Genomic DNA, 25,525 nt, shown 5'->3' with positions numbered 1-25,525 from the left:
TAGTATATGGCCAATATACCACAGCTGAGGGCTGCATCCAGGCACTCCGCTTCGCATCTACACAGGCAGCCCAATTCAGGTCTTTTTTTCTCACTAATTGGTATTTGACCAGCTCCTAAAAAGATCTGACTTGAAAAGATGTGATTGGTCAACAGACCAATTAGTGGAGAAAAAAATATCAGAATTAGACTGCCTGTTGAAATGCATCAATTTGTGATTGAGGTTTTTCAGGCAATCCAAGCAAAATGGTTTGTCAACCTGATAAAAAAGGACAAACAAAACAAGATTTGAATACTGCTTGAATCTAGTGTAGGGCGTATCTGTGTGTTTATCTACATATACAGATGATGTTTCTCCAGAAAATTAAATGAGGGAAATAACAGTTCTAGCACAGTGGATGCAGGACGTCCCCCGAAGCCAGATTTGTCCACATTTCCGCCTCTTGACAATGATCAGTATTGCACAAGGGAAATATTTAAAAACTTTATTAGAAATGAAGAGAGCTCTGCTTATTTTACATAAAGATACAATGGCTTTGCTCAGGGAATCTTAATACCTTCATCTAGGAATCCGTAGATAAACTTCGATTTTAAAGAAGTACGTTTTTCACAATGAAATCAAGTCTAAAACAAACATTTTAAAATGTTCTGAATGCTTCCATTATTCTCTTCTATGGGGTTCAATTCAGACTAATGCTGAAACCCACTGGTTCAGTATATACAGTATAATGTGTGCTAACGTTTCTACCAACTTGACAGAAAAAAAGGTTTTAATATACTGGTACAAAGATGAGGTTTAAAAAATAATAATCATTCTTTACAGTTTGTGTAAAATGTATTTTTCAAATACATGGTTTTGGATGATCTATGTACAAAAGATACAATCATAAGAAACCCCTGGGCTTAACATACATGCTTCTTATGCAACTGTTTTATTTAATTGGTCAGAACTCATGTCGAAAATAAGATGTTTTAAATAACAAATACAAGTACCAAGAAACAAAGTGAAAAAGTGTGAAGGCCACCAAATTATGGTGTTCCCCAAAAATAATCTAGGGAAAAACAAAGGGAAAGTAGTGGGCCCTATTGAAAATGGGGGAAATGTACACTGAGTTTACAAAACATTAGGAACACCGGCTCTTTCCATGACAGACTGACCAGGTGAATCCAGAAGAACACTATGATCCCTTATTGATATCACCTGTTAAATCCACTTCAATCACTTCAAGGGAAGGAGACAGGTTAGGTCCTCTGTAGCTCAACTGGTAGAGCACGGCGCTTGTAACGCCAAGGTAGTGGGTTCGATCCCCGGGACCACCCATACACAAAAAATGTATGCACGCATGACTGTAAGTCGCTTTGGATAAAAGCGTCTGCTAAATGGCATATTATTATTATTAAATAAGGATTTTTAAGCCTTAAGACAATTGAGGCATGTATTGTATATGTGTGCCATTCAGACACAGTTAAGTGCCTTTGAACGGGGTATGGTAGTAGGTGCCAGGCCCACCGGGTTGAGTGTGTCAAGAACTGCAACGCTGCTGGGTTTTCCACACGCAACAGTTTCCTGTGTGTATCAAGAATGGTCCACCACCCAAAGGACATCCAGCCAACTTGACACAACTGTGTGAAGCATTGGAGTCAACATGGGCCAGCATCCCTGTGGAATGTTTTTGACACCTTGTAGTCCATGCTCCTACGAATTGAGGCTGTTGAGGGAAAAAGGGGGTGCAAGTCAATATTTGGAAGGTGTTCCTAATGGTTTTGTTCCCTCAGTGTATCTACTGCACAGTAGCTACCCAATTGAAACATCACAGTAAAAGTCTGCTTTTAGATGAGCACATGACATTATTTCGATATCATACTTTCCCATTGTCCAAACTGTGGAAGGGTCATGTCTCTATATTGTAAAAAATACAAAAAATGTGTCCACTAACAGAATAAATATATTTAACAATGCAAACCATTACTTTATTTTACACAAAATTTCAGGTCTAGAAATCTTTCATTAAATAACTTCACTGCTGTGATATATACTTTTTGAAATGTTCCATACTAAAATAAAAACTCTGCAATTACATATAAAACGGCAAAATACACTCGCTAAGGAAATTAGTCCACTGAAATCATTTTCTCTTGTGTTCCACTGTAAACCTTTTTCTTTATATATATATATATATATTTTTTTATTACTTTTCTTAAAAAGAGAACAAAAAAATATAGTTTGCATAATTAATCTGTGCTGACACTGCAATAGTGGAAGACAACAGCTGTAGTTTTCAGTGAACTACATTCCCTTTCACAATTGAATTTCACACTTTTCCAAAATAGGGCACTCTGCTGTAACACTAGTACTTTGGCAGTTCTGATGGTGCAAGCGAACATAATTGACCTTTTTGCAAACCATGTCCAGCTGGTTAAGTGACCATTATTAACATAGGTAGGGACCCTTTACATTGTAGGTTACATACATTGCATCTGTCTGGTTCTGTCTGGGACATCATTGATTCATTACTGCATCCAGATTGGTCCCGTTTGGGGAACCAGAGGAGGATATATCTGTTTCTGTGGTTCTGACAGAGCGGGAGGAGAAAAGTGCCATGGACTGTTCAAGGATGGAGAGTCTGAAGGGGTTTGGCTAGGAGTATCTTGGGTTTGTGGTTTACTTTACATTCAACTCACATGGAATCCATTTCCTGACGACTGCGATAGGTGGACTACAATGACTACGAGGCAGGAAAGTGCAGGAAGTGGAAGTGGTGGATGGGATACGGTAGAAAGGATAAAAGGAGACCGAGGGGGGCAGTCGAGTGCTTTAGGCCGCTTGCTCCTACGTGTCAGTACATGGGTGCGTCCCAAATGCCACCCCTATGCCATATATAGTACACTACTTTTGACCAGGGTCTCTGGTCATTTGAAATGGGCTTCTGGTCAAAAGATATGCACTATATAGGGAATAAGGTGCCATTTCGGACGCAGCCTGTGTCTCCAGGGAGGCAGCGGGATGCTGGGATGGCAGGCAGAGATGGGCATGGTGGTTGCCATGGGAACCATGGGGGAGGAGGCGTGTCATCACCTACACTCGACAGCCACAGTGTTCTGAGTGGGCGAGGCAGAAGAGGGGCTCATCCCAGTGTCTGACGAGCCGGACGATGTTGACGCTGTGGTGTGGGACACTGGGAGGGAGAGGGAGGAGAGGTTAGACAGCTGTATCTGTCTTTCATAGAAACAAAACAAACCATTACAATGAAAGCTATAGACATGAGTAGGACAGGGAAGAGGGAGACGATGTTAGACAGCTGTATGCGTGTCATAAACAGACACTAAGGAAATATTCCAAGTAAAGCATTACAATACAACGCTATTGAAGCAGTTTGCTCGAACATGACTGAGGACTAGAATAACACAGTCTTCAGATAAATCAGAGGAGGAACTGAGGAAGAGTCATTACCTTCTCTTTCTTTCTTCTTTAACCTCTTCCTCCTCCTGTCTATGGAGGCCACTTCAGACTTGAGTGACATGTAGTACTTCCTTATATCCTGTAGTTTGTCTTGTAAGAAGGATATCCTCTCAGCACTTGTCATGCTGTCCAGTTCATCTGCTCAGAGACGCACAAAAGTTCTTATTGTAAAGGTCGGAACAAATACAAACAAAAACATACTTTCACCATTCAGCTATAAAGCTATGCATGCTTTCAAAATAATTTAACTTAGAACACCAAATACGAAATTACATTTAAGAATAGTCACAAAATTAAAGGCTAAAATCCAAACTCTTAGGGTCAGTTTCCCGGACACAGATTAAGCATAGTCATAAAAAACGTGTTCAATGGAAAATCTACATCGAAAGGGATTTTTAAGTCCAGGACTAAGCTTAGTCTGTCTGGGAAACCGGCCCCTGTTGTGATTCCTCAACACCTGAGATCAGTGTGATAAGCTGATTAGCGATAAGTGGTTAGTTCTACTTACTGAGCTGGAAGGTCCACTTGTATGTGCGAGGGGAGGGGAAGGAGGACTGCTTTTCTTTGTGCTTATACTTCTCAAGCTCCTTACTGTTAGGAGAGACCAGCTTCTGGCTTCCTTTAGACATGGAGTGTTTCACTGGAGTCAGCTTACTGGAGGTGTCCATGACAGCCAGGTCCTCACTGTCACTGCTGTTCCCTGTGGTCACACACACACACACGCGCACACACACTTTAAATACTTTATTTGAATCCACAAATCACATTACCGCCAAGAATGATTCAAACATTGACAAGTTTTTTGGGGAGTGATTTAATAGCCTGCCATTAATGGAATTGAACAATGCAACTTACCTGTTCCGTTCTTATCAATTTTGGACGTTGTGCTTGGCCGTTTCTGGTTTCGCTTCTGCTTCTTTGCAGAAGAACTCATATTGCAGTCCATCAACCTTTTCTGACCTGATGGTGAAAGGGAGAATATTGAGAATTTTTATTTCAGAGGACCAAATCACTGTGCATTTATTTATCACAATACCACTAACCGGTCTCTCATCTTCATAAAGGGACATTTATTTTACAAATACCTAACAACAATGCTGTAACGTTAGTAGGAGATACGCATCTATCAAATGATTTGCCACGGATATAAAGCACGGCGCAGGTCATCGTCGCCATGTTGGAAAAATGGCAGAGAAAGGCAAGCGAGTTGCAACAGCAGCGAACAGCCTGCTCTGCCCCAAGTCAGTACAGTCTACTGCTGAAGTATGGACTGACTGCTGGGAACCTGTCTACAACTTCATCAGACAAGCTGTCAAACTATCATAAATACACGCTGTTTGTCAGTGCAGCGCCCAACATCCATAGTTATCTAGCTAAAATTCCATCCCTGTGTTTGTCAGTGAAGCTAGCAAGCAGCAGGCAGGCTACACCAAGCTAAATCAGCTGATAAAATCACTGGCGACCGATATAATTGCACATGTTTTGTGCGGGAATAGGGAGATGTCGTTTTTGACAACTTTCTCCCGGTCGATCAGTGCCCGTGTTTCATAGTGAGTGAGTCATGCACAAGACAGGTCGAGGGACAGAATGCTTGCAAATAGATTTTTTTATAATAATATAAATAATAAGCCATTTAGCAGACGCTTTTATCCAAAGCGACTTACAGTCATGCGTGCATACATTTTTGTGTATGGGTGGTCCCGGGGATCGAACCCACTACCCTGGCGTTACAAGCGCCGTGCTCTACCAGCTGAGCTAAAGAGGAGCACATTTATATTGGTAAGCGGCAGTTTGGATATCGAGTGCGCATCAGCTCAATGCTAATTTTGGCCAAAAAACTTGCAGACTCGAGTGATCGCTATGGAACACAACAGCAAGTGGCCACTCGATAAAAGGGCTTAGGGGTCAAGTGTTCGGTTTGAGATTCAGCATTTGACTACGGTAGATAGAACTTCATTGCCCCCTAGTGGTCACACGCAATTAGACGACCATACACAATAGGACCATATTCTGCATTGTGAAATTATGATATTTTTCTTACTGTTTTAACGAAAAGCTTTAAAAAATGGCAGTTTAAATGTTAAGAAAAATATGCCATTTGTAACATCCCTAAGATAGTCTATTCTATGCGTTTCTTTGTGTGACCCACCTCTGTCCTTGGTGTCCCTCTCCTGTAGTGACATGCTGGAGTTGCTGGAGCTGGTGCTAGCTTCAAAGCAATTGGAGTTGGCCGACTCGTTATCGCCAAGCCCCTCCTGAGACTCCCCGGCTACGCTGTCCACCTCGATGGTGACGTCGCTCTCACTCTTGGTGCTGTGGGACTCATCAGGGCTGGGGGCAGAGGTGGGGGAGAAGACCCGTGGAGGAGCAGCGCCCCCCGATGATAGAGGAGGGGGGTTGTGGGAGGAGGCATTGGACGGAGGGGGAGCATGGACCTTCCCCTGACTCATCATCATTAGGAGGTCTTCTGCTGAGGTCTTGTCCTTCTCATCCAGGTCGTCCAGATCCACCTCGTGGCAGACCAGCGCCTCAGGGCCGATCTGGGGCATCACCTCCTCCTCGGCCCCCAAGCCTGGCTGCTCCGACCTGGGTCGACCTCCTGCTACACCTCCCTCTCCTAGACCTTGACACTGCACCTCCGGAGTGAGGGCAGGCATCTCTGTTTTAACCTCAGGCTCCGTTTTCCCCTTAGTTGGCGTCAGGCGCTCCTCGTCTTTCTGTCCCCCTGCCTCCAGCCTCCACTCTGGCGAGTCAGCGGGCCTCCTGGCCGGCGAGTCAGCGGGCCTCCTGGCCGGCGAGTCAGCGGGCCTCCTGGCCGGCGAGTCAGCGGGCCTCCTCCCCGGCGAGTCAGCGGGCCTCCTCCCCGGCGAGTCAGCGGGCCTCCTCCCCGGCGAGTCAGCGGGCCTCCTCCCCGGCGAGTCAGCGGGCCTCCTCCCCGGCGAGTCAGCGGGCCTCCTCCCCGGCGACGCCATCTTGGTCGTCTCCTCCCTCCTATCCAGACGCACCTTCTTGTCCGGCGTCCTCTGCTCGGTAGCTTTACGCTTGGCCACACCTCGCTCCTCCCTGCAGGTCTCCTCCTCTGTGGCTGAGTCTGTGTCCGAGTCCATGGTGGGAAGGTCAGGGATGCTGGGAATGTGCTCAGCAGGGAGACAGTGAAGGACCACCATGGGCTCATCCTGCCTGTTCAGGGGGCGCGGGCAGGGAGACGACTCGGTCTCAGTGTAGTTGGGAGTGGTGGTGGTGGTGATTGTTTTGGTGGGTGTTTCAGAGCCAGTGTCGTTGTTGGTGGTGTTCCTCTCTGGCTCGCGAACGTTACTTCTACGTGCTGCTTTAGACCTGGGGGATTTCGGGGTAGGAGGGTCCTCCTCCTTGGGTCTGTCAGGTTCAGGGGTCATTGGGGGCGCCTGGGGCTGCTCCTCAGCCTTCTCCAGCTCCCTCCTCTCAGGGAGCTTGTCCTCCTGCTGCTCCTTCTCCTGAGGGCTGCTGGGAGGCTGGACCTGTGCTGCGGCCTGTGCTGCCTCTGCTCTTCCTCTCTCCACCCTCCGGTCCTCCTCCTCCTCCTGCTTACGGGCCGTGGCGGGGTCCGTCCTCTCAGCCCACGAAGGCTTCTTCTCAGGAGAATCCTCTGACTCACTGTCCTCGGACGAGTTCCCCGATTCTTTTACCAGAAGTAGAGAGGGGGGGACATCAAGGGTTAGCTTGCATCCATCAAAAGTCCAGGCTTCAATCCTTAAAATAACAATTACTTCCCAAACACCAAGGGGCAGTTTCCCAGACAGTTTAATTCTAGTCCTGGACTCAAAATCAAGCTCAATGGAAAATCTCCACTGAAAAGGGCTTCATAGTCCAGGACTAGGTTTAATCTGTGTCTGGTAAAACCAGCCTCACATGGCCAGAAACGCCCTCTAATCATTTTTAGATGTGGAATATCATAGTTATCCTAATTAAACTAGTGACTACACTATACTGCATCTAGAGGTATGTTGACCTACCATTGGAGTTGGAATCCCTGTCCGAGTCATACATCCCAGAGGTTCTTCTTGTGCGCCGGCGAGGGGTCCCTGTTTACACAGACCGACAGACAAATTGAATGAATAGAGCTGTCATGATTCACTATTCTACATGACAGACAATGATATCAGTTCTATATACTAATACATTTCGGTCTGAACATCTTATAACATTGCACACTGCTGAACGAGCCCCACGGTCTTACCCTCTCCATAATACTGATGATCTGTGCAGATTAATGTGAGGAGGAGATGGGTAAAAGAAGTCAGGGTACACCATCAAGATGCACCCATGGAGTCATGTTACATGCTGGTACCTAAGTACAGGTCTCGGGTCTCTTACCCTCTCCGTTGGGCAGGGCTGTTACATCAGATTTGCTCTTGCTGCTGGAGCGCCCCTCACTGCTGGGGGTCTTGGAGACGCTGCGGTTGGCGCTGGCGGGAGTGGTTCTAAGAAGAGGGCGACCTGGCTTCAAGCCACCCGGCTTCCCCTGCTTGTCGTCCTCCTTCTCTCCTTCCTCTCTATTCTTCACTTTCTTTTTCTGTTTCTTTTTTGTTCCGCCCTTGTCCACAGGCCAGATGATCCGGTCTGCTTTGACCCACTCATCATACCTATAGGGGAAATGAAACCATAAACACTATAGCTAGACCCCCTCATTCATCTCTCAGATTGTTCACATACAACAATAACATACTGCTTGCACATAGCAGCAAAGTATTACATTGAAAGTCAAAGTCACTTCAAAAACAGAGAGAAATATAGCGAAAGGTGGAAAGTAATACTGATAATCCTGACGTGATCAAGACAGCGAATCATAAAAACACAAGAATCCCTATCATGGCTTTGAGGTGGGTGAGAATGGAAGCATGTGTCCTTGGGTTACCTGACGTTCCAACCGTAGTAATGGACCAGGTACAGGACATCTCCTCCATCGTCGTTCTCGGCCTTCTTGATGTTGGCCTCGTAGATCTTCTGGGTCTTCCCTCGACCGTACTTTACCTTCACCTTAGTCCCGGTCACTGAGTCTTCAGAGTCCTCGTCCTCACCCCTGTCCACACATACGTCAACTTAGAACCACGGGTAAAGGCTGTCCCTGAGAGCCTTCAAATCTTATGGTGCCCATTCACAAAAATAAGCTAGCTGCTGCTAGCTAGCATCCAAAAGCAGGTTATTAACACAGCCAATATTGGGGTGTATTCACTAGGAACCAAACAGGCGAAAACAGGAAGGGACTAACTTTTGCAACTAAAAAGTTTTCCACTGCATAACGTTTGCTACAGTTTTCTACAGTGTGCACTAATGAATACACTGCTTCAAAGTTTGTTCAACATAAATGGAGCAGCTGAGCTGACCTCTGTCCACAAAGATGGAAAAAGCCCAGGGTTCTGATGAAAAGGAGTAGAACACATTGCTTTACCGTGATAGTGCAACTTTAAGTAGCTGCCATTTCCTGGTTGCAAAAACTCTTAGTTCACCTAATTGTAGTTTGTGACTAAATAAGCTAGTATAGCGTAGAGAATCATTGTACCATCTAAACCGCTGTGAAATACATTTTGAATAATCAAAAATATTGTTGTTTCAGCTGTTTGACACTGTTGTACAAAACCGAAAGACGCAAAAACAAAACTTAATAACGGGAAGCATAGAAATAGCGCACATAGAACAGATATACCGCTTCTTAGGCTTGCTTTCATGTAGAATGATGGATCTATAACTCACATTTCTATGTGAATTTGGTCAGGTCCCCCAAAAAGTTGCATATTGCCACTAAGGGTTTTCTACAGACCCCCTTTCTGTGATGGTACAATGATGGCTCTGGCACCCCAATGGTGGAACAAGCTCCCTCACGACGCCAGGACAGCAGAGTCACTCACACCTTCCGGAGACATTTGAAACCCCACCTCTTTAAGGAATACCTGGGATAGGATAAAGTAATCCTTCTACCCCCCCCCCCCCCAAAAAAAAATTTGTAAAGTGGTTATCCCACTGGCTATAGGGTGAACGCACCAATTGGTGAGTCGCTCTGGATAAGAGCGTCTGCTAAATGACGTAAATGTGCCCTTGAGCAAGGCACTTAACCCTAATTGCTCCTGTAAGTCGCTCTGGATAAGAGCGTCTGCTAAATGACTAAAATGTAAATGTAAATCTAACAAAAGAGTCCAAAAAATACCTTTGGGTTCGCTGTAGAGCCATTCGAACAAGGCCTCAAACTCAGCGAAGAAGCTCTTCAGCCAGTACTACAAGCACTACTCCAATTTCACATGATAGAAATGGGACGTATTCATTAGCTCACACCATAGCAAACCGTTTTGCAACGAAAGTGTGAGTTTCTTATTGAACAAGTTTCGGTCAGTTTGCTTCCTAGTAAATATGACCGTTAGCTCTGCACGTTACAGCAACAACAAAAATCAGCAGCACCAATAGGAAACATGACATCACAAGACTTCAGCAAGTATGTGAAACCACACTCAGATTAGAATCATATTCCGCCTGTTTGTGTGTTACCCAATTTAAGACATTCTAGTTGGTTAAATGGCCACATCCTGACAAGTACAAAATAGAGGAACTTGAGAAGATGAACACTTGGCAGCTAATAGACTTGATGCCCTGAGGTGACATTCAATTATTACATCATCTTGAACATTCCATGAATTCTATCACCATTTACACTACCAGTCAAAACTTTGGACACACCTACTCATTCAAGGGTTTTTCTTTATTTTTACTTTGTAGAATAATAGTGAAGGCATAAAAACTATGAATGAACACACATGGAATCATGTAGTAACCAAAAAAGTGTTAAACTCTTCAACTGGAATGCTTTTCCAACAGTCTTGAAGGAGTTCCCATATATACTGAGCACTTGTTGGCTGCTTTTCCTTCACTCTGCGGTCCGACTCATCCCAAACCATCTCAATTTGGTTGAGGTTGGGGGATTGTGGAGGCCAGGTCATCTGATGCAGCACTCCATCACTCTCCTTCTTGGTCAAATAGCCCTTACACAGCCTGGAGGTGTGTTGGGTCATTGTCCGGTTGAAAAACAAATGATAGTCCCACTAAGCCCAAACCAGATGGGATGGCATATCGCTGCAGAATGCTGTGGTAGCCATGCTGGTTAAGTGTACCTTGAATTCTAAATAAATCAGACAGTGTCACCAGCAAAGCACCCCCACACCATAACACCTCCTCCTCCATGCTTTACGGTGGGAAATACACATGCGGAGATCATCTGTTCACCCACACCGCATCTCACAAAGACACGGCGGTTGGAACCAAAAATCTCCAATTTGGACTCCAGACCAAAGGACAAACTTCCACCGGTCTAATGTCCATTGCTCGTGTTTCTTGGCCCAAGCAAATCTCTTCTTCTTATTGGTGCCCTTTAGTAGTGGTTTCTTTGCTGCAATTCGGCCATGAAGGCCTGATTCACACAGTCTCCTCTGAAGAGTTGATGTTGAGATGTGTCTGTTACTTGAACTCTGAAGCATTTATTTTGGCTGCAATTTCTGAGGCCGGTAACTCTAATGAACTTATCCTCTGCAGCAGAGGTAACTCTGGGTCTTCCATGCCTGTGGCGGTCCTCATGAGAGAGTTTCATCATAGTGCTTGATGGTTTTTGCGACTGCACTTGAAGAAACATTCAAAGTTCTTGAAATGTTCCGTATTGACTGACCTTCATATCTTAATGATGGACTGTCATTTCTCTTTGCTTATTTGAGCTATTCTTGCCATAATATGGACTTGGTCTTTAACCAAATAGGGCTATCTTCTGTATACCCCCCTACCTTGTCACAACCCAACTGATTGGCTCAAATGCATTAAGGAGGAAAGAAATTCCACAAATTAACTTTTAAAGAAGGCACACCTGTTAATTGAAATGCATTCCAGATGATTACCTCTTGAAGCTGGTTGAGAGAATGCCAAGAGTGTACAAAGTTGTCATCAAGGCAAAGGGTGGCTATTTGAAAAATCTCAAATATATTTTGATTTGTTTAACACTTTTTTGGTTACTACATGATTCCATATGTGTTATTTCATTGTTTTGGTGTCTTCACTATTATTCTACAATGTAGAAAATAGTAAAAATAAAGGAAAACCCTGGAATGAGTAGGTGTTTAAAACTTTTGACTGGTACTGTATATTACAGTGTGATGGTTCATTAACATTTAACTGTACCGTTCTCCGACTCTCCTCTCACTGTCCTCATCCTCATCATCCTCCTCCTCCTCTTCGTCCTCAGACTCTTTATCGGACTCCTCCAGGCGTCGGCTGCGTCTGTTCCCCGGGGTGTCCCCTCCATCTGACCTGATGCCGTCTCCCGGACCTCCAGTCTCCTCTCCGCTGGTCTCCCCCACACCTCTCTGCTCCGCCTTCTCCAGCTTTGCGGGCTCCTTCACCTCAGCTTTGACTGGGGTCACAGTGCACAGTCTCCTCCCCTGAGATAAAGAAGAAAGTAAAGTGATTAGTGTCTATGGAGGAGGAACCCTGGGCTGCCTGCAGCAAAACTACCTACAGCATTCGTCTCGAATGTATTTGCTCGATTCCTCGCATCCTCCCTCCGGCTCCTTCTCAAAACGCATTGAAAGAGAAGATATGAGGGAAGGAACAGTAGAAAGACTTCATCTCAATGGGCCATCTCAATGAAAGAGAACCTACCCTGGTCACACTGACTGCACATGAAACTGAACAGGATTTCAATCTAACAGAGTCCCAAAACAGAGTTGTCTTCAGTGTCATGTACAAATTACAAAAAAAAAAAAAAAATACTACTAACCTTGGGAGAAGAGATATCTTTGTGGCCCTCTTTGTCGCTCTCGCTCCCCGACTCTGCCTCCTCCTGGGCAGGCTTGTCCTCCATGGCTGCAGCAGACTCAGTTTCGACGGGTGGTGTTGGGCCCTGGCACTCCTCCACCTCAGGGACCTGGGCAGCCATATGTTCTGTCTGGGACTGGGAGGCTGGCGGATCCTCGCTGTGGTGGATGGTCCTGAAGACGATGCAAGCTGAGCGACAGTACTCCTCAAAGCCATACAGGTACCTACACACACAATATATTAGCATTCCCTCAAGCAAAGTAGACGTCACTTACAACACTTCTAAACAATCTTGGTGCATAAAACAGAAATATCCATCAATCAAATCTATTTATAAAGCCTTTTTTACAGCAACATATTTCACAAGTGCTTTACAGTAATCTGGCCTAGAATACAGTTTGAAGCACAGAAAATGACTCAACAGCTTCAAAAGAAAGAACCATCTGGTAAAGAGTGTTTGTCAGTCTGAGTGAGGTGAACAAACACCTACTTTCTGTAGGCAGTCTTCACATTGTAGGAGGCAGCAGAGTTTAGGACGGGAATGCCAAGGTCTATGTAGATTTGTTTCCACACAGATCCACTTTCAATCTGCAAAAAAACACCATCACAATAACATATCAATAATCATTAAATGTAGGCTATGCTATATCAATAATATATTAAACAAAAGAAACAGAGGTACTGAGACAAAACGCTACCAACATCACTTGATCGAGCGAGTCCAAATGGTTAAGTCGTTTTTCAGGCTTGTTGTTTTCTTTGCCCTCATAGCAGCCAATGTGCAAAACACCAGCCAGACAGACACCGCTTGACCTTGACAGTCCACTAAAAAGCTACATGCTGCAATTTTGCTTACAGAGGCGCAGGAGAGGCGAGGCAAAGCTGGAGAGAACAGGTTGTTCACATTAGACGACGAGACCAGACAGTCTGCCTGCCGCTGCAGTGAAGAGGACTCGGAAGAGGGAGGGAGGGAGAGAGCAAGTTGTAGAGATGATGCACTTACTTTGTCACAGCCCCCCTGGTGGTAGACTAGCCTGAAGAGCTTGAAGAGGTTCAGATCCTTGTAGCCGAGCACAGGAGGCTTGTTAATTGGCGTCCCTAAGGAGGAAAGGACGAGAAGAGCAGAGTGACGTTACACAGAGGAAAAGTAGCCCATTTTAGGGCATTGAAAAATAATCACAGGAGGATCCTTTTTATTTCATAGGTTGTTGAATGAGTGATAAGGATGCATTGTGTTATAAAGACCTGCAGTGAAATTCAATGAAAGATGGATGGGGAATTCAGAGCCGGGCCAGGTAGTGTGCCTGCGCAGTAAAGTGTTGTGTGCAGTAAAAGTCATTTGAAAGATCACCAATTATTTCCCATTCTTCTCCCAGACGTGTGCACTTTTTCACTCTCTCAAGGATTTAAAAGCACTGGATTGGTGTGGAGAGTGTCCACCATATTTCTTACATCAATCCAATGGTTTCAAACTCTTGTGAGTGAGGGACTGCACAATTCAGGGCTGCGTCCCAAACTGGTACCCTATTCCCTATATAGTCTCTATGTGCCCTGTTCTAAAGGGCACTATATAGGGAATAGGATGCCATTTGGGACATAGACAGACTGGAAGATAAATGGGACAGTGCTGAAGGCTCACCTCGATCCTCCATGAATTTATACAGCTGCTGCAGGAAGTGATCCCTCTCCTCTGGGTCCGCCTCATCCTCAGGCTGCAGGAAACACACACCTTGGTTATATAGGCAAATTAGGCATCAACTGACAATTACTGATAGTCATTATCCTTCATTGAGTGTGCTACTAATTTAATAATAATAATAATAATAATAAGCCATTTAGCAGACGCTTTTATCCAAAGCGACTTACAGTCATGCGTGCATACATTTTTGTGTATGGGTGGTCCCGGGGATCGAACCCACTACCTGAGCTACAGAGGACCACCAATTTGACACGGTCTCTCGACAAAAACACATTTGAGCCAAAATATCAATGCAACTAACCTGGTAAAATAAAAGGTTACATTTGTTTAAAAATATATAATAAATAAAGACAAAAGCCATAGTCACAACCTCTACAGACTAGTCTAGCAGAGTAGACAAGGAGACATGCAAGCCATCAGTCTTGACATAGCTAATACATTCCTGTAGAGTTAGCAACGCTACTAGAGCAGAGGAAGATGTCATGTATGCCAAGGCCAGTAGGCAGTCAGGTGCTGAGATTATTTTGAGCTCATGCCCCGTGTAGCTCAGTTGGTAGAGCATGGCACTTGCAATGCCAGGGTTGTGGGTTCGATTCCCACGGGGGGGCCAGTATGAAGAACAAAAAATATATATGTATGCACTCACTAACTGTGAGTCGCTCTGGATAAGAGCGTCTGCTAAATGACTAAAATGTTAAAAAAAAAAAAAAAAAAAAGTAATGCTTTGCCTCTGAAGTCGTTGCACATTCTGTTACTTGTCAAGCCAAGTCACTTGCGTAAAACAATTTACTGTAGGTTAAATTCAAGGACCGATTTAATGGTTAAATATATTTAACACTCACACGGGTAATCCGATAGCCAGGAGAAACATGTCATCATAACTTCCGATGAGTTTGCGAAACCATTCTCAGAGATTCATATTGCCCCTGTTGTGTTGGTGTAACCTATTCACAGCATCCAGGGCCATAGATATGGCTCCCTATGTACATCTATTACTAAAGAACAGATACTGTCACAGTACACTGAAATCTAAAATGGAGGAACTAGAAAAAAAAAAAAAATGTACATGCCATTGTAATCTATGTAGTCTGTGACGTGTAAACTATACCTTGACTGACAAAGTGCTCCAGACACAAGCAAATACACAGTGAAGTGAACACATTTCACTCATGAGAAGCGAAGCTTTTATGACAAGCAGCAGAGGTAGAAAGAATTCGAGGAGTCAGGAGCCTCCACTGGCCCCCAGCCAATCCCCACAGCCCCTCTCTAAATGATAGGAAGTAGCTGCCAGTTGCTATGGGAACAGTGTCTGAAACCACACGAATGGCCATTTGTCCCAAACTCTGGGAGCAGGAAGAAAGAACCATTGTTGTTCCGGAGGAAGGGGCTTTCCCTCACACTGGGAGTACGTCCCAAATGGCACCCTATTCCCTATGGGCCCTGGTCAAAAGTAGTACACTAAAAGGGAATATGGTGCCATTTGGGACGCAAACAGGGTCTATTGGGAGTCTGGCTCAATCAAGGTGGCTCAGTAGCCACAAGATGTTAGAAAGGGAATGCAATGAATCCAAGGTGCCAAGCCAACTTCATTCTCAGAGCAGGTGAGGTCATTACAATGTACAATAAACAGCTGGGTTTACATTACTCAGTGAGTCGGCGCTCAGATAAAACTTATCACGACAAAATGAATACGCAGCCAAGAGATTGGTAAGAACTTCCTTTTTCTCTCTCCATAAATTAGTAGCTATTCAAGCAGGTTGTGATGGTCATTGTTAGTAGAATATTACACACTTCAGTAAACAGTTAGTCAAACAACTGGATAAGCTACTGCCTTGTCAAAACTGATAGATAGACTTCTCATTTATGAATGTAAAAAGGCTCTGGCCTAATCAGCATCTAAAAGGAAAGTGACTTAATTGTAGGCTTAAAATAACCCTCCAGACTAAAACAGTGTTCTTCTTACCTCATCATTGGCATCTTCCTTCTCCTCCTCCTCCTCCTCCTCCTCGTCATCACTCTCCTTTCCTTCCGTGTCCTCCTCGTCACTGCTGGAGGACTCTAAAATCTCGCTCATGTCCATCTTCCAACTGTCAGGGACCACCTTGGTCTTGAGGAAATGCACTGCCCCATCCAACCCTGGGAGTAGCCAGAATAAGGGCACTTTCACACATAGTTCTGAGCTATAGTTCGAATCAGACTTAGATTATTTGTTACATTGTTGTTTTCCCCTCCCCATTTGGTCCAGTTGGTTTCACATTGCCAAATGAACTAAAATGCCTAAACAAAATCCACGTGTTCATGCAAGTCATTTGTTTATTGGAAGAAAATTATCACGTTAAATCCATCTATGATTACCAAGAAGCATAACTTGTCGCAAACTTCACATTACTTTCGCTTTGGTCTTCCAACAACATGCGGGAGGGAACAGCCAAAATAGCCGCTCTAACTGCGATGTGAATGGCCTATATTCAGTAGCCTATCTCCCAGGTATACCCTCCTCTCTCCCCTAATCTGCATGGATGCGCCCATAAAATGCACTGCCACTCACAGAATGTTCCAGAGATATCAAGTAATGGTACTATGTGCATTTAATCAAATGCACGCAGTCAAACAACCAATAATACTCCTTGGCTATTTTCCTGTTTGGTCCAGACTGCGTTCTCAGCTGCAGCGAACCACACCACGGTAAGAATGGAATTGGACTGAGACCACCCTTTTTGAACGAACCACGGTGAGTTGTTTAGTGCGCATAGTGTTCACACCAAGTCCAAACGAACCGAACTAAGGGGGGGAAATGCACCAGAGTTCGGAAAAACCGCTCCAAACCAATTTGGTGTGAAAGCCCCCTAAGTAAAGAGTTAGGCCTACAGGTCAATTTCATCTCAATTCAGTTGAATGAAACATAATACCATTCAGTTTTGGAACTAATTGGAATTGTAAGTGTTGAGCTCCCTAGGTGAACCACCCTTACCATTCCTCGGCGAGAACTCAGGTTTAGAGATGCTGTCCATGTTCACTTCATGGATCTCCTTTCTTGCCACAGTGTGACTGAAAAACAACAAATATCTAAATGTGCATTCAGATTTATTTTTTTGGTACCAATTCTGAGAAGACTAACAGCAATGTACATTATACATGCTTATTTACATTGCCCTTAGCTAGAACATGCATGACCGGGCAAACATATACCAAGACGTTTGTAAATTAACTGGGAATTCTTTAAAACTGTATGACGTAAAAGTAGGATGCACCATGCTTACAATTTGGAGTCTGCAAATGATCTGACTAAACATTGGTCCTTCTTGACTGTCAGGTCATCATTGCAGCTGGGTGATATAACCTAGACAGAACCAATAAATAACATTTAGGAACAATCATACAACAAGGACCAAAGGCAAGGAGGGTTTTTGTCCATTTGCTTTCAGTTTCAATGACTTGTTTTTCAGGTGGTTTTATGAACAGAACTAACATCTCCATGACACTTCTCAATTAGCAGGTAAGACAAGTGGAGCTGAATGTGAAAGATTGAAACTTCACTGATCTGCACAACTCATGAACTTGTCAATGGTTGCTAATGTCTAGGGCCATTTAATTATACAATACATGTTGAGAGAGCGAGAGAGAGAAAGTGAAAGAGAGCAGAGAAAGAGAGAGAAAGACCAACAGAGTGTGACTGGGGCTGTGCAGGTTGTGACTCACCAGGGCCAGGTACCAGGATGTCCAGTCTGCCCCAGTCTGAACACTGGCCACTTTACCCATCAGGTCATCATTTAGCCTCCTCCTGTCCTCATTGTCCTCTTCACTGGAGGACGACTCCTTGTCATCGTCCGCACTGAGGAGTTGAACAATGGGACTCTCCATCAGAACAGAATCGCTACAGGTCAGAAGCTATAGTCGGTCTCCGTCAAAACCTTTAGTCTCAGTTAAAAGCTTCTACAGAGCTCTATAGAAGCTCAACGCTGTATCAATCACAAAGGCCTATATGGGAGCCAGTTTTAAAATGTTCAACCGTAAACAGGCATTACATTTTGTTCATCTTTATCATAATTGGTCATGGGAAGATGTCCATCTATCTTGCTATGTTGTTGTATATAATGACCATGTCTGAACGTATGCAGGAAGAGCATTGAAAGAAGCATGCTTGCTATAGATTAAAATCATACTGGCAAAGGTAAGAGGTAATGCTTGTTAAGTCATAAAACCGCATCTAAAGCAAAGAACGGTGTGGTTCCCTATAGCCAAAAGTAAAAGAAGGTTCAACTTACTGAGCCTGAGATGACCTCCTTCCTCCGCGGTTTCCCTTCTTCCCGATGACGGGGGTGCCAAAGTGCTCCGGGTTGGTTAGGGGGAGTTGGTCCAACGTCTAGATGTGAGTGAGAGAGGTGAAAGGAGGGGGCTTAATCAATGTATTAAAGTGCAACATAACAGAGAGGCCACCAAATCAAATGGCTAAGAAGATGGTCAGGTCAGAAGACCAGTCCCTTTACCTCGCTCTCAGCAAAATGTCTTTCCCCCTTCAGACACAGTGACGTCCTGCGGAGTGTCTTCTCATCCCCATCGTCAAACACTGGAACACATGAAAAACATGTATATACAGTGAGAAACAGCACCCTTGTAAAAGTTAAAAAGGAACACCAAAATATGAGACCTAAGGACTTCATATAGACAAATAGTTATTAACCATCAGGTAAGTTGAGAGAAAAGGGGGAAATGCAACCAACAAAGACATATGTAGCTAACCATTAACTGAGGAGCAGGCATTGTATATTAGTTTGGGTATTGTTGCTGTACTTACCCACTGTGTACCAACTGGCATCTGTGAGTTTGTTGATGGTTGCCTCACTGCAGATCCCCTCTGCACTCTTCACCTCCACTGTGGAGCCCACCTGCAAAAGGACACAAAGGGATGAGACAGACAGCTCATACGTTCTGCTCTTTTACTCCCATTTCAACAAGAACTCAAAACGGCAACAGTTAAGAGACTTCCCTAAATAAAGAACATAATGTACCTGAGCAGCGTGAAAGCCTATCACATATGTTCAAACAATGAAGGGACCCACACAGGGCTTAGAAAACATCAGGACAGAAAAACTGAGGCCATTTTGAACCTTTGGGGAACTTTGAATGTGTAACACTTGCAGTGCCATTGATGCTTACAGTTGTTGAAAAACGGGTGATCAGTGTGCTTTGCCAGAGCATTAGTCACGTGACCATCGCAATTTGGCAATAATAAGCTTTACGTCAACAATACCTTATCTGTACTAACTGTCCCTGTTGTATATGCTCCTGTCACAAGCACAGCACAATTGTTATATCCAACAGATCAGATCTTAGAATCATGTGATTAACATACTATTTATTCTGAGAACCAAAAGAACACTGAGGGCCTAATTAATATTTTCCTTATCTTCCTGTGGCAAGTTTGGTGATGCCAGTTAGTTCCAACTTACCCTTAACGGTCCTTTCACTTGATCATCTTGAACAACTTGCGAGGTGGTGTCTCCTTTGAGCATCACCTAGGGAGAGAGACAAAGAAAGAGAATGAATGAGATAAAGCAGTTCAGTCAAGGTGAAATAATTAAGTTGTGTAACAGACAAAACTCTCCCCTTCCTGACCTGTCCCCAAGGGACTTTAGATTAACTCCTGTATTCAGGGGCTACACATGGCAGTGCTGGAAGACAATGCTTTACCAATAGACTGGTTGCCAACTAAAGACAGCTCTTCAACCATCTGATACGGTAGTAGGTATGTGCTTATAGTATTCCCAGGGAATGGTGCCTTCACTTGCAAACTCACTGTTTGCTCATTGTTCACATCTTTCTATGTGGAGAAAGTTCAATGGGGCTACCTACCATGTCCCATGAAACAATCAGTCAAGGGAACTCTGACCTTGTGACAATCATAATGGAAGTGCTGAACAAAGGAGAATAATGGAGAATACAGGAGGTCAGGTCACAATGTTGCTACCTGGTGATTGGTGGGGGATCATCTGGTCTTAAAACAATAACCATCATCCCTGAACTAAAAGCAGGTTCACCAGTTCACTAACTCCACATTTTCACAATGGGTTTTGGAATACAAAAGTACATATAACTTAAATTCCTAGGCCTATCCATTGCTCAAAAACATACAAAACAAGACCTGGCTAATCCAATGTCCAAGCATTATCAGTCCCTATTGAATTACTAACCTAAACAAAACTACCTGCTGATTAACTGCAGCGGTAAGGGCAGAATATCCAAACATTCAAGTATCGCCAGTGTTTATTGTTGTGTTATGATTATGTCATTACTAAATTAACTTTTTTTTGGAGTGTGTACCTGGTACTAAGTAGGTTGTTACAGACTGCCTAATGCTTTATAAAACAAACTGAGCAAAACTGTTCATAGAACAAGTCTCTACTTGAAAGATGCCACTGGCAGACACTAATATCTAGATATGAGAGGGGGGGGGGGGGGGTTCTTTTGCAGCAAAACTGTCACCCAAAACTGGACAATCAGCTTGTCTATATAAACAACATATTGTTATAAGATTTGGACATCAACATTTGCTGACACATTGGACCATTCCACTTAATACCTTGTTTGATTACAGTGTCATTGTCAGTGTCCCAAATGGCACACTATTCCCTATATAATGCACTACTTTTGACCACAACCCTATGGGAAACCCTATGGGTCCTGGTCAGAAGTAGTGCACTATACAAGTAATAGGGTGTCATTTGGGATGGAGACATTGTTGTGTGGTGCTCTTACCTTAACCTTCACCATCCTTTTAACAGTCTTGATTTTTGCCTCACAGAAGGCACCTCTGTATTTGGCGCTGACCTCAGTTCCCACGGTCAGGTAGGCAGGCTCGTTTGCTGCCTGTGAGAAAAAAAGACACCATTACATTTATCATTGTACTTACTTAGGAACAAAACAGTTCAGCCACTTTTAAAAGAAATGTCCATGAAGCATGAACTTGTAACACCAATCATATGCCACATATAAACATGAAGTTGCATTAGAGGTTTTTCAACTAAATAACATGTCTTGTTCAGGAAGTGGTGGTGGATAAATGCTGTCTGAAAATAGTCTTATGGTGATGCCTTGATTAAAACGTGAGAACATTTAAATGAATTGTGAAACATCTATATGGCTAACATTCTGACTCCTTCAAGTTGACATGTTGTTGCCAACCATATACAGTTGACCATGTCTCTTTGCAAGCTAAGTGAAAGAGGCGTCGGCTTCACTGCTGTTTTCAACTGAGGTTATCCAAGTGACTTACCTTCATCGTAGAGGCTATTTGAGGGAGTCCAGCTCGATTGGTTTTGATTGCTGTAAAACAATATAGTAATTGCAGATTATTAAAGACGTGTCCGAATAACTATGATTGGGAAAAATTAATAAATATGCTAGCTAACGAACTAGCCAGCTACTTAACGCATTCTTTTCAAGCTCGATGCAGCCGCCCACCTCCCTCCAGATTCACAAAAATGTGTGGCTAACGTTAGCTAGCTAGTTTAACTGTATGCCGATTGTTCAAATAGACAAACAAATCGTCGAAAGCTTTTTAAAAGAATATGATCAAGTTCTTTACAGCCCAACGTTGACATAGTACAAGGACGTTGCACATAGACAAGCAGAATAGTGCGTATTTCTTCCCGCTTGGCTCGCAATCACAGTGTCACGTCGCCATCATAGCTCGCAGTGCTGCACCATGTCAGGCTGGGGATTCATTCCAAACTGCTTGTGAAATGACATTACACAGAACATCGGTCTCCAAAAGGTGTGCCACACAGTCATCTTAGACAAGGACGTTTCAGTAAAACAGAAAATATAAACATGTCGGCATTCTTTGTGAAAATAAGGAAAGACAGAAGATCTCTCAACTCGGGAGCTAAATTTAGCTGCCTAGCTAGCTAACTTCACCATACTAGCTAGCTAACGTTAGCTAGCTAACAGTTTCTCGATATGGCGATTTAAACCGCCTTGCTAGTCATGGAGTTTGCCAGATGGCTAGTTCCGGTATAACATTTCAAACTGTGGTTCTCATTTGGATACACGAGAAGCAGGTAGTTCACGACGATAAAACAAAAAGTATCATGACAACAATTATTTATTTATTATCCAATTTCACAAAAGGCGCATACATTTCTTCACTGCAAAAACAAGCCAACTGGTCACTGCGATTCAATTCCTTACCAGCCTAATCTTGCAAGACAAAATAACGACACATTGAGCTAAGTGTAGTCCGTATTTAACAAAACGGGTGTCACGTTGATCTAAATAGCTTGAACTGTTTGTAATTCATTTGAGAGGAATATTAGCTAATATTTTTTATACTTACTGCAAAGACGCGACTGCTCACCACTTGCTAGAGTTGCAAAGCAATACACGAATAATGAGCTTGAGCCGAAGCTGTGTTTCTCGAAATCAGATTGGCTGCTGTGACAGTCGTGGTCGAATCGCAGAAATATGATTGGTCAACACATGCTTCAAATTCTATAGGACATACCTTCTCTGTGTGTATGGTTGGTAGAGATTAAATCGGCGCTTTGAGGGAAAAGTTGCTATTGGTCCTCGTATACTTGGCTTTCCCCCCCCTCCAGAACACCCCAATATGGAAATATGATTGGCTTTACTTCTCTCAACCCAAGCCTTTCACCGGTTAGACATATTTTACAATGGACCGCCTATTTTCGACACTGGCTGGAAGCTTCCTTGTCACTCCATGGATGGAAATGGACTGTATGTGAAAACACGTGCCATTTCTACTCACTCGTTGGATGGTGCTAGCCGTGACTCGTATTTGAACTAAGGAGTTACTAGCTATGTGGTCATTTGCTGGGGAGAGAATGCGATACGAGTTAAATACATAAGATCGATTTGTTTGGGGTCGAGGGTAATGGCGCCGTGTACATGTCTGGAGGACGTCAGAGCGGACAAATTGGTTACGTAACCGGAAGCATGTGCAGGTAAAAGCGGTCCTTGCTATTCGGGATTATTGGGAAGTCCACCCCCCCCCCCCCCCCCCCCCCCCCCATTGAAGGTGAAATGTAAAATGGTTATGGTTAGGGAAGGCTTATGGCAGAGTTTCTAAACATACTGCTCTGTCTTTCGTTATGGATAAGGTTAGCGTTCATTGGTTAGTCTTCTGACGGGGTTTCCTGAGATAGGTGAAATTTCAAGCTTAAATCTACTAGCTAGATTGACTAACACCACTACAAGACAATTTGTCGCCCGAGACAGCATGGCATGTGTATTTCATCAAATGTACAGATGAGATGAGCTAATCAATTCCTCAGATTCAATACACTGGTCAGGTCTTTTGCATTGGGTCTCAATTTGTATCCAAGCAGGGACAGAACCAGATAAGGATGGAATGGAGAGGCACGGTGGTCAGAGGTGGCGGTCCATCTGTAAGGTCAATGTGGAGATGACTGCCCTAATGGAATCACTCAACTCATATCATACCTGAAACATCACACCGTGCACTGAAATAGTATTTATGTTCTTACGACTGGCACCACCAGACCTCCAAGACACCTACAGCACCCGATGTCACAGGAAGGCCATAAAGATCATCAAGGACATCAATTGCCTGAGCCACTGCCTGTTCACCCCGCTATCATCCAGAAGGCGAGGTCAGTACAGGTGCATCAAAGCTGGGACCGAGATAATGAAAAACTGCTTCTATCTCAAGGCCATCACTGTTAAATAGCCATCACTAGCACATTAGAGGCTGCTGCTGCCTATTGAAATCACTGGCCACTTTAAGAAATGGAACACTAGTCACTTTAATAATGTTTAATATCTTGCATTACTCATCTCATATGTATATACTGTATTCTATTCTATAATATTCTACTGTATCTTAGTCCATGCCGCTCTGTAATTGCTTGTCCATATGTAAAAATTCCATTCCTTACTAGTTTTGTGTATATTAGGTATATGTTGTGAAATTGTTAGATATTGCTTGTTAGATATTACTGCACTGTCGGAGCTAGAAGCACAAGCATTTTGCTACACCCGCTATAACATCTGCTAAACACGTGTATGTGACAAATAAAATTTGAGTAACCAAAAAAAAGTGTTAAACAATTCAAAATATGTTATATTTGAGATTCTTCAAAAATCCACCTTTTGCCTTGATGACAGCTTTGCACACTCTTGGCATTCTCTCAACCAGCTTCATGAGGTAGTCACCTGGAATGCATTTCAATTAACAGGTGTGCCTTAAGTTCATTTGTGGAATTTCTTTCCTTCTTAATGCATTTGAGCCAATCAATTGTGTTTTGACAAGGTAGGGGTGGTATACAGAAGATAGCCCTATTTGGTAAAAGACCAAGTACATATTATGGCAAGAACAGCTAAAATAAGCAAAGAGAAAGGACAGTCCATCATTACTTTAAGACATGAAGGTCAGTCAACATTTCAAGAACTTTGAAAGTTTCTTCAAGTGCAGTCGCAAAATCCATCAAGCGCTATGATGAAACTGGCTCTCACGAGGACCGCCACAGGAATGGAAGACCCAGAGCTACCTCTGCTGCAGAGGATAAGTTCATTAGAGTTATCAGCCTCAGAAATTGCAGCCCAAATAAATGCTTCAGAGTTCAAGTCACAGACCCATCTCAACATGAACTGTTCAGAGGAGACTGCGTGAATCAGGCCTTCATGGTCGAATTTCTGCAAAGAAACCACTAAAGGACACCAATAAGAAGAGACCTGCTTGGGCCAAGAAACACGAGCAATGGACATTAGACCAGTGGAAATGTGTCCTTTGGTCTGGAGTACAAATTTGAGATTTTTGGTTCTAACCACCGTTTCTTTGTGAGACACGGTGTGGGTGAACGGATGATCTCCGCATGTGTATTTCCCACCGTAAAGCATGGAGGAGGTGGTGTTATGGTGTGGGACTGCTTTGCTGGTGACACTGTGTGATTTATTTACAATTCAAAGGCACACTTAACCAGCATGGCTACAACAGCATTCTACAGCGATACGCCATCCCATCTGGTTTGGGCTTAGTGGGACTATCATTTGTTTTTCAACAGGACAATGACCCAACACACCTCCAGGCTGTGTAAGGGCTATTTTACCAAGAAGGAGAGTGATGCATCAGATGACCTGGCCTCCACAATCCCCCGACCTCAACCCAATTGAGATGGGCAGCCAACAAGTGCTCAGCATATGTGGGAACTCCTTCAAGACTGTTGGAAAAGCATTCCAGGTGAAGCTGGTTGAGAGAATGCCAAGAGTGTGCAAAGCTGTCAAAGGCAAAGGGTGGCTATTTTGAAGAATCTCAAATATAAAAAAAATAATTGTTTGTTTCACTTTTTTGGTTACTACATGATTCCATGTGTTATTTCTGTTTATGTCTTTACTATTATTCTACAATGTAGAAAATAGTAAAAAATAAAGAAAAACCCTGGAATGAGTAGGTGTCCAAACTTTTGACCGGTACTATATACATTGGCAAAGAAATAACAAATTACTCAGGCAAACCCTTGTTGACTGTATTTAGTTTTTTTTAAATGGTCAAAGATGCTTTTAGTA

At 43.6% G+C, this 25,525-nt stretch overlaps 1 protein-coding gene across 1 annotated transcript; it reads right to left on the bottom strand.

The window, feature by feature from the left end:
- Positions 1-470: 470 nt before the first annotated feature.
- Positions 471-22,738, bottom strand: LOC311145640 (AT-rich interactive domain-containing protein 4A-like; the record flags this gene model as incomplete). The annotated part of the gene is made up of 26 exons (XM_084181907.1): positions 471-1,708; positions 3,080-3,175; positions 3,451-3,597; positions 3,968-4,159; positions 4,315-4,419; positions 5,609-7,117; positions 7,452-7,520; positions 7,813-8,081; positions 8,354-8,518; positions 11,647-11,906; positions 12,245-12,506; positions 12,773-12,870; positions 13,286-13,380; positions 13,922-13,994; positions 15,945-16,117; positions 16,953-17,029; positions 17,242-17,321; positions 17,681-17,813; positions 18,247-18,344; positions 18,469-18,548; positions 18,777-18,867; positions 19,432-19,497; positions 20,738-20,848; positions 21,255-21,304; positions 22,485-22,539; positions 22,730-22,738. The coding sequence occupies 26 exons, from the start codon at positions 22,736-22,738 to the stop codon at positions 1,641-1,643; spliced, it is 4,431 nt and encodes a 1,476-aa protein (XP_084038033.1). The 3' UTR covers positions 471-1,640.
- Between the last annotated feature and the right edge of the window lie 2,787 nt (positions 22,739-25,525).

Source organism: Coregonus lavaretus (assembly GCF_964263955.1).
Source record: "Coregonus lavaretus genome assembly, chromosome: 18".
Lineage (NCBI taxonomy): Eukaryota > Metazoa > Chordata > Actinopteri > Salmoniformes > Salmonidae > Coregonus > Coregonus lavaretus.
The sequence above is the reverse complement of the archived record's forward strand: the minus strand, read 5'-3'. Positions and strand labels throughout refer to the sequence as shown.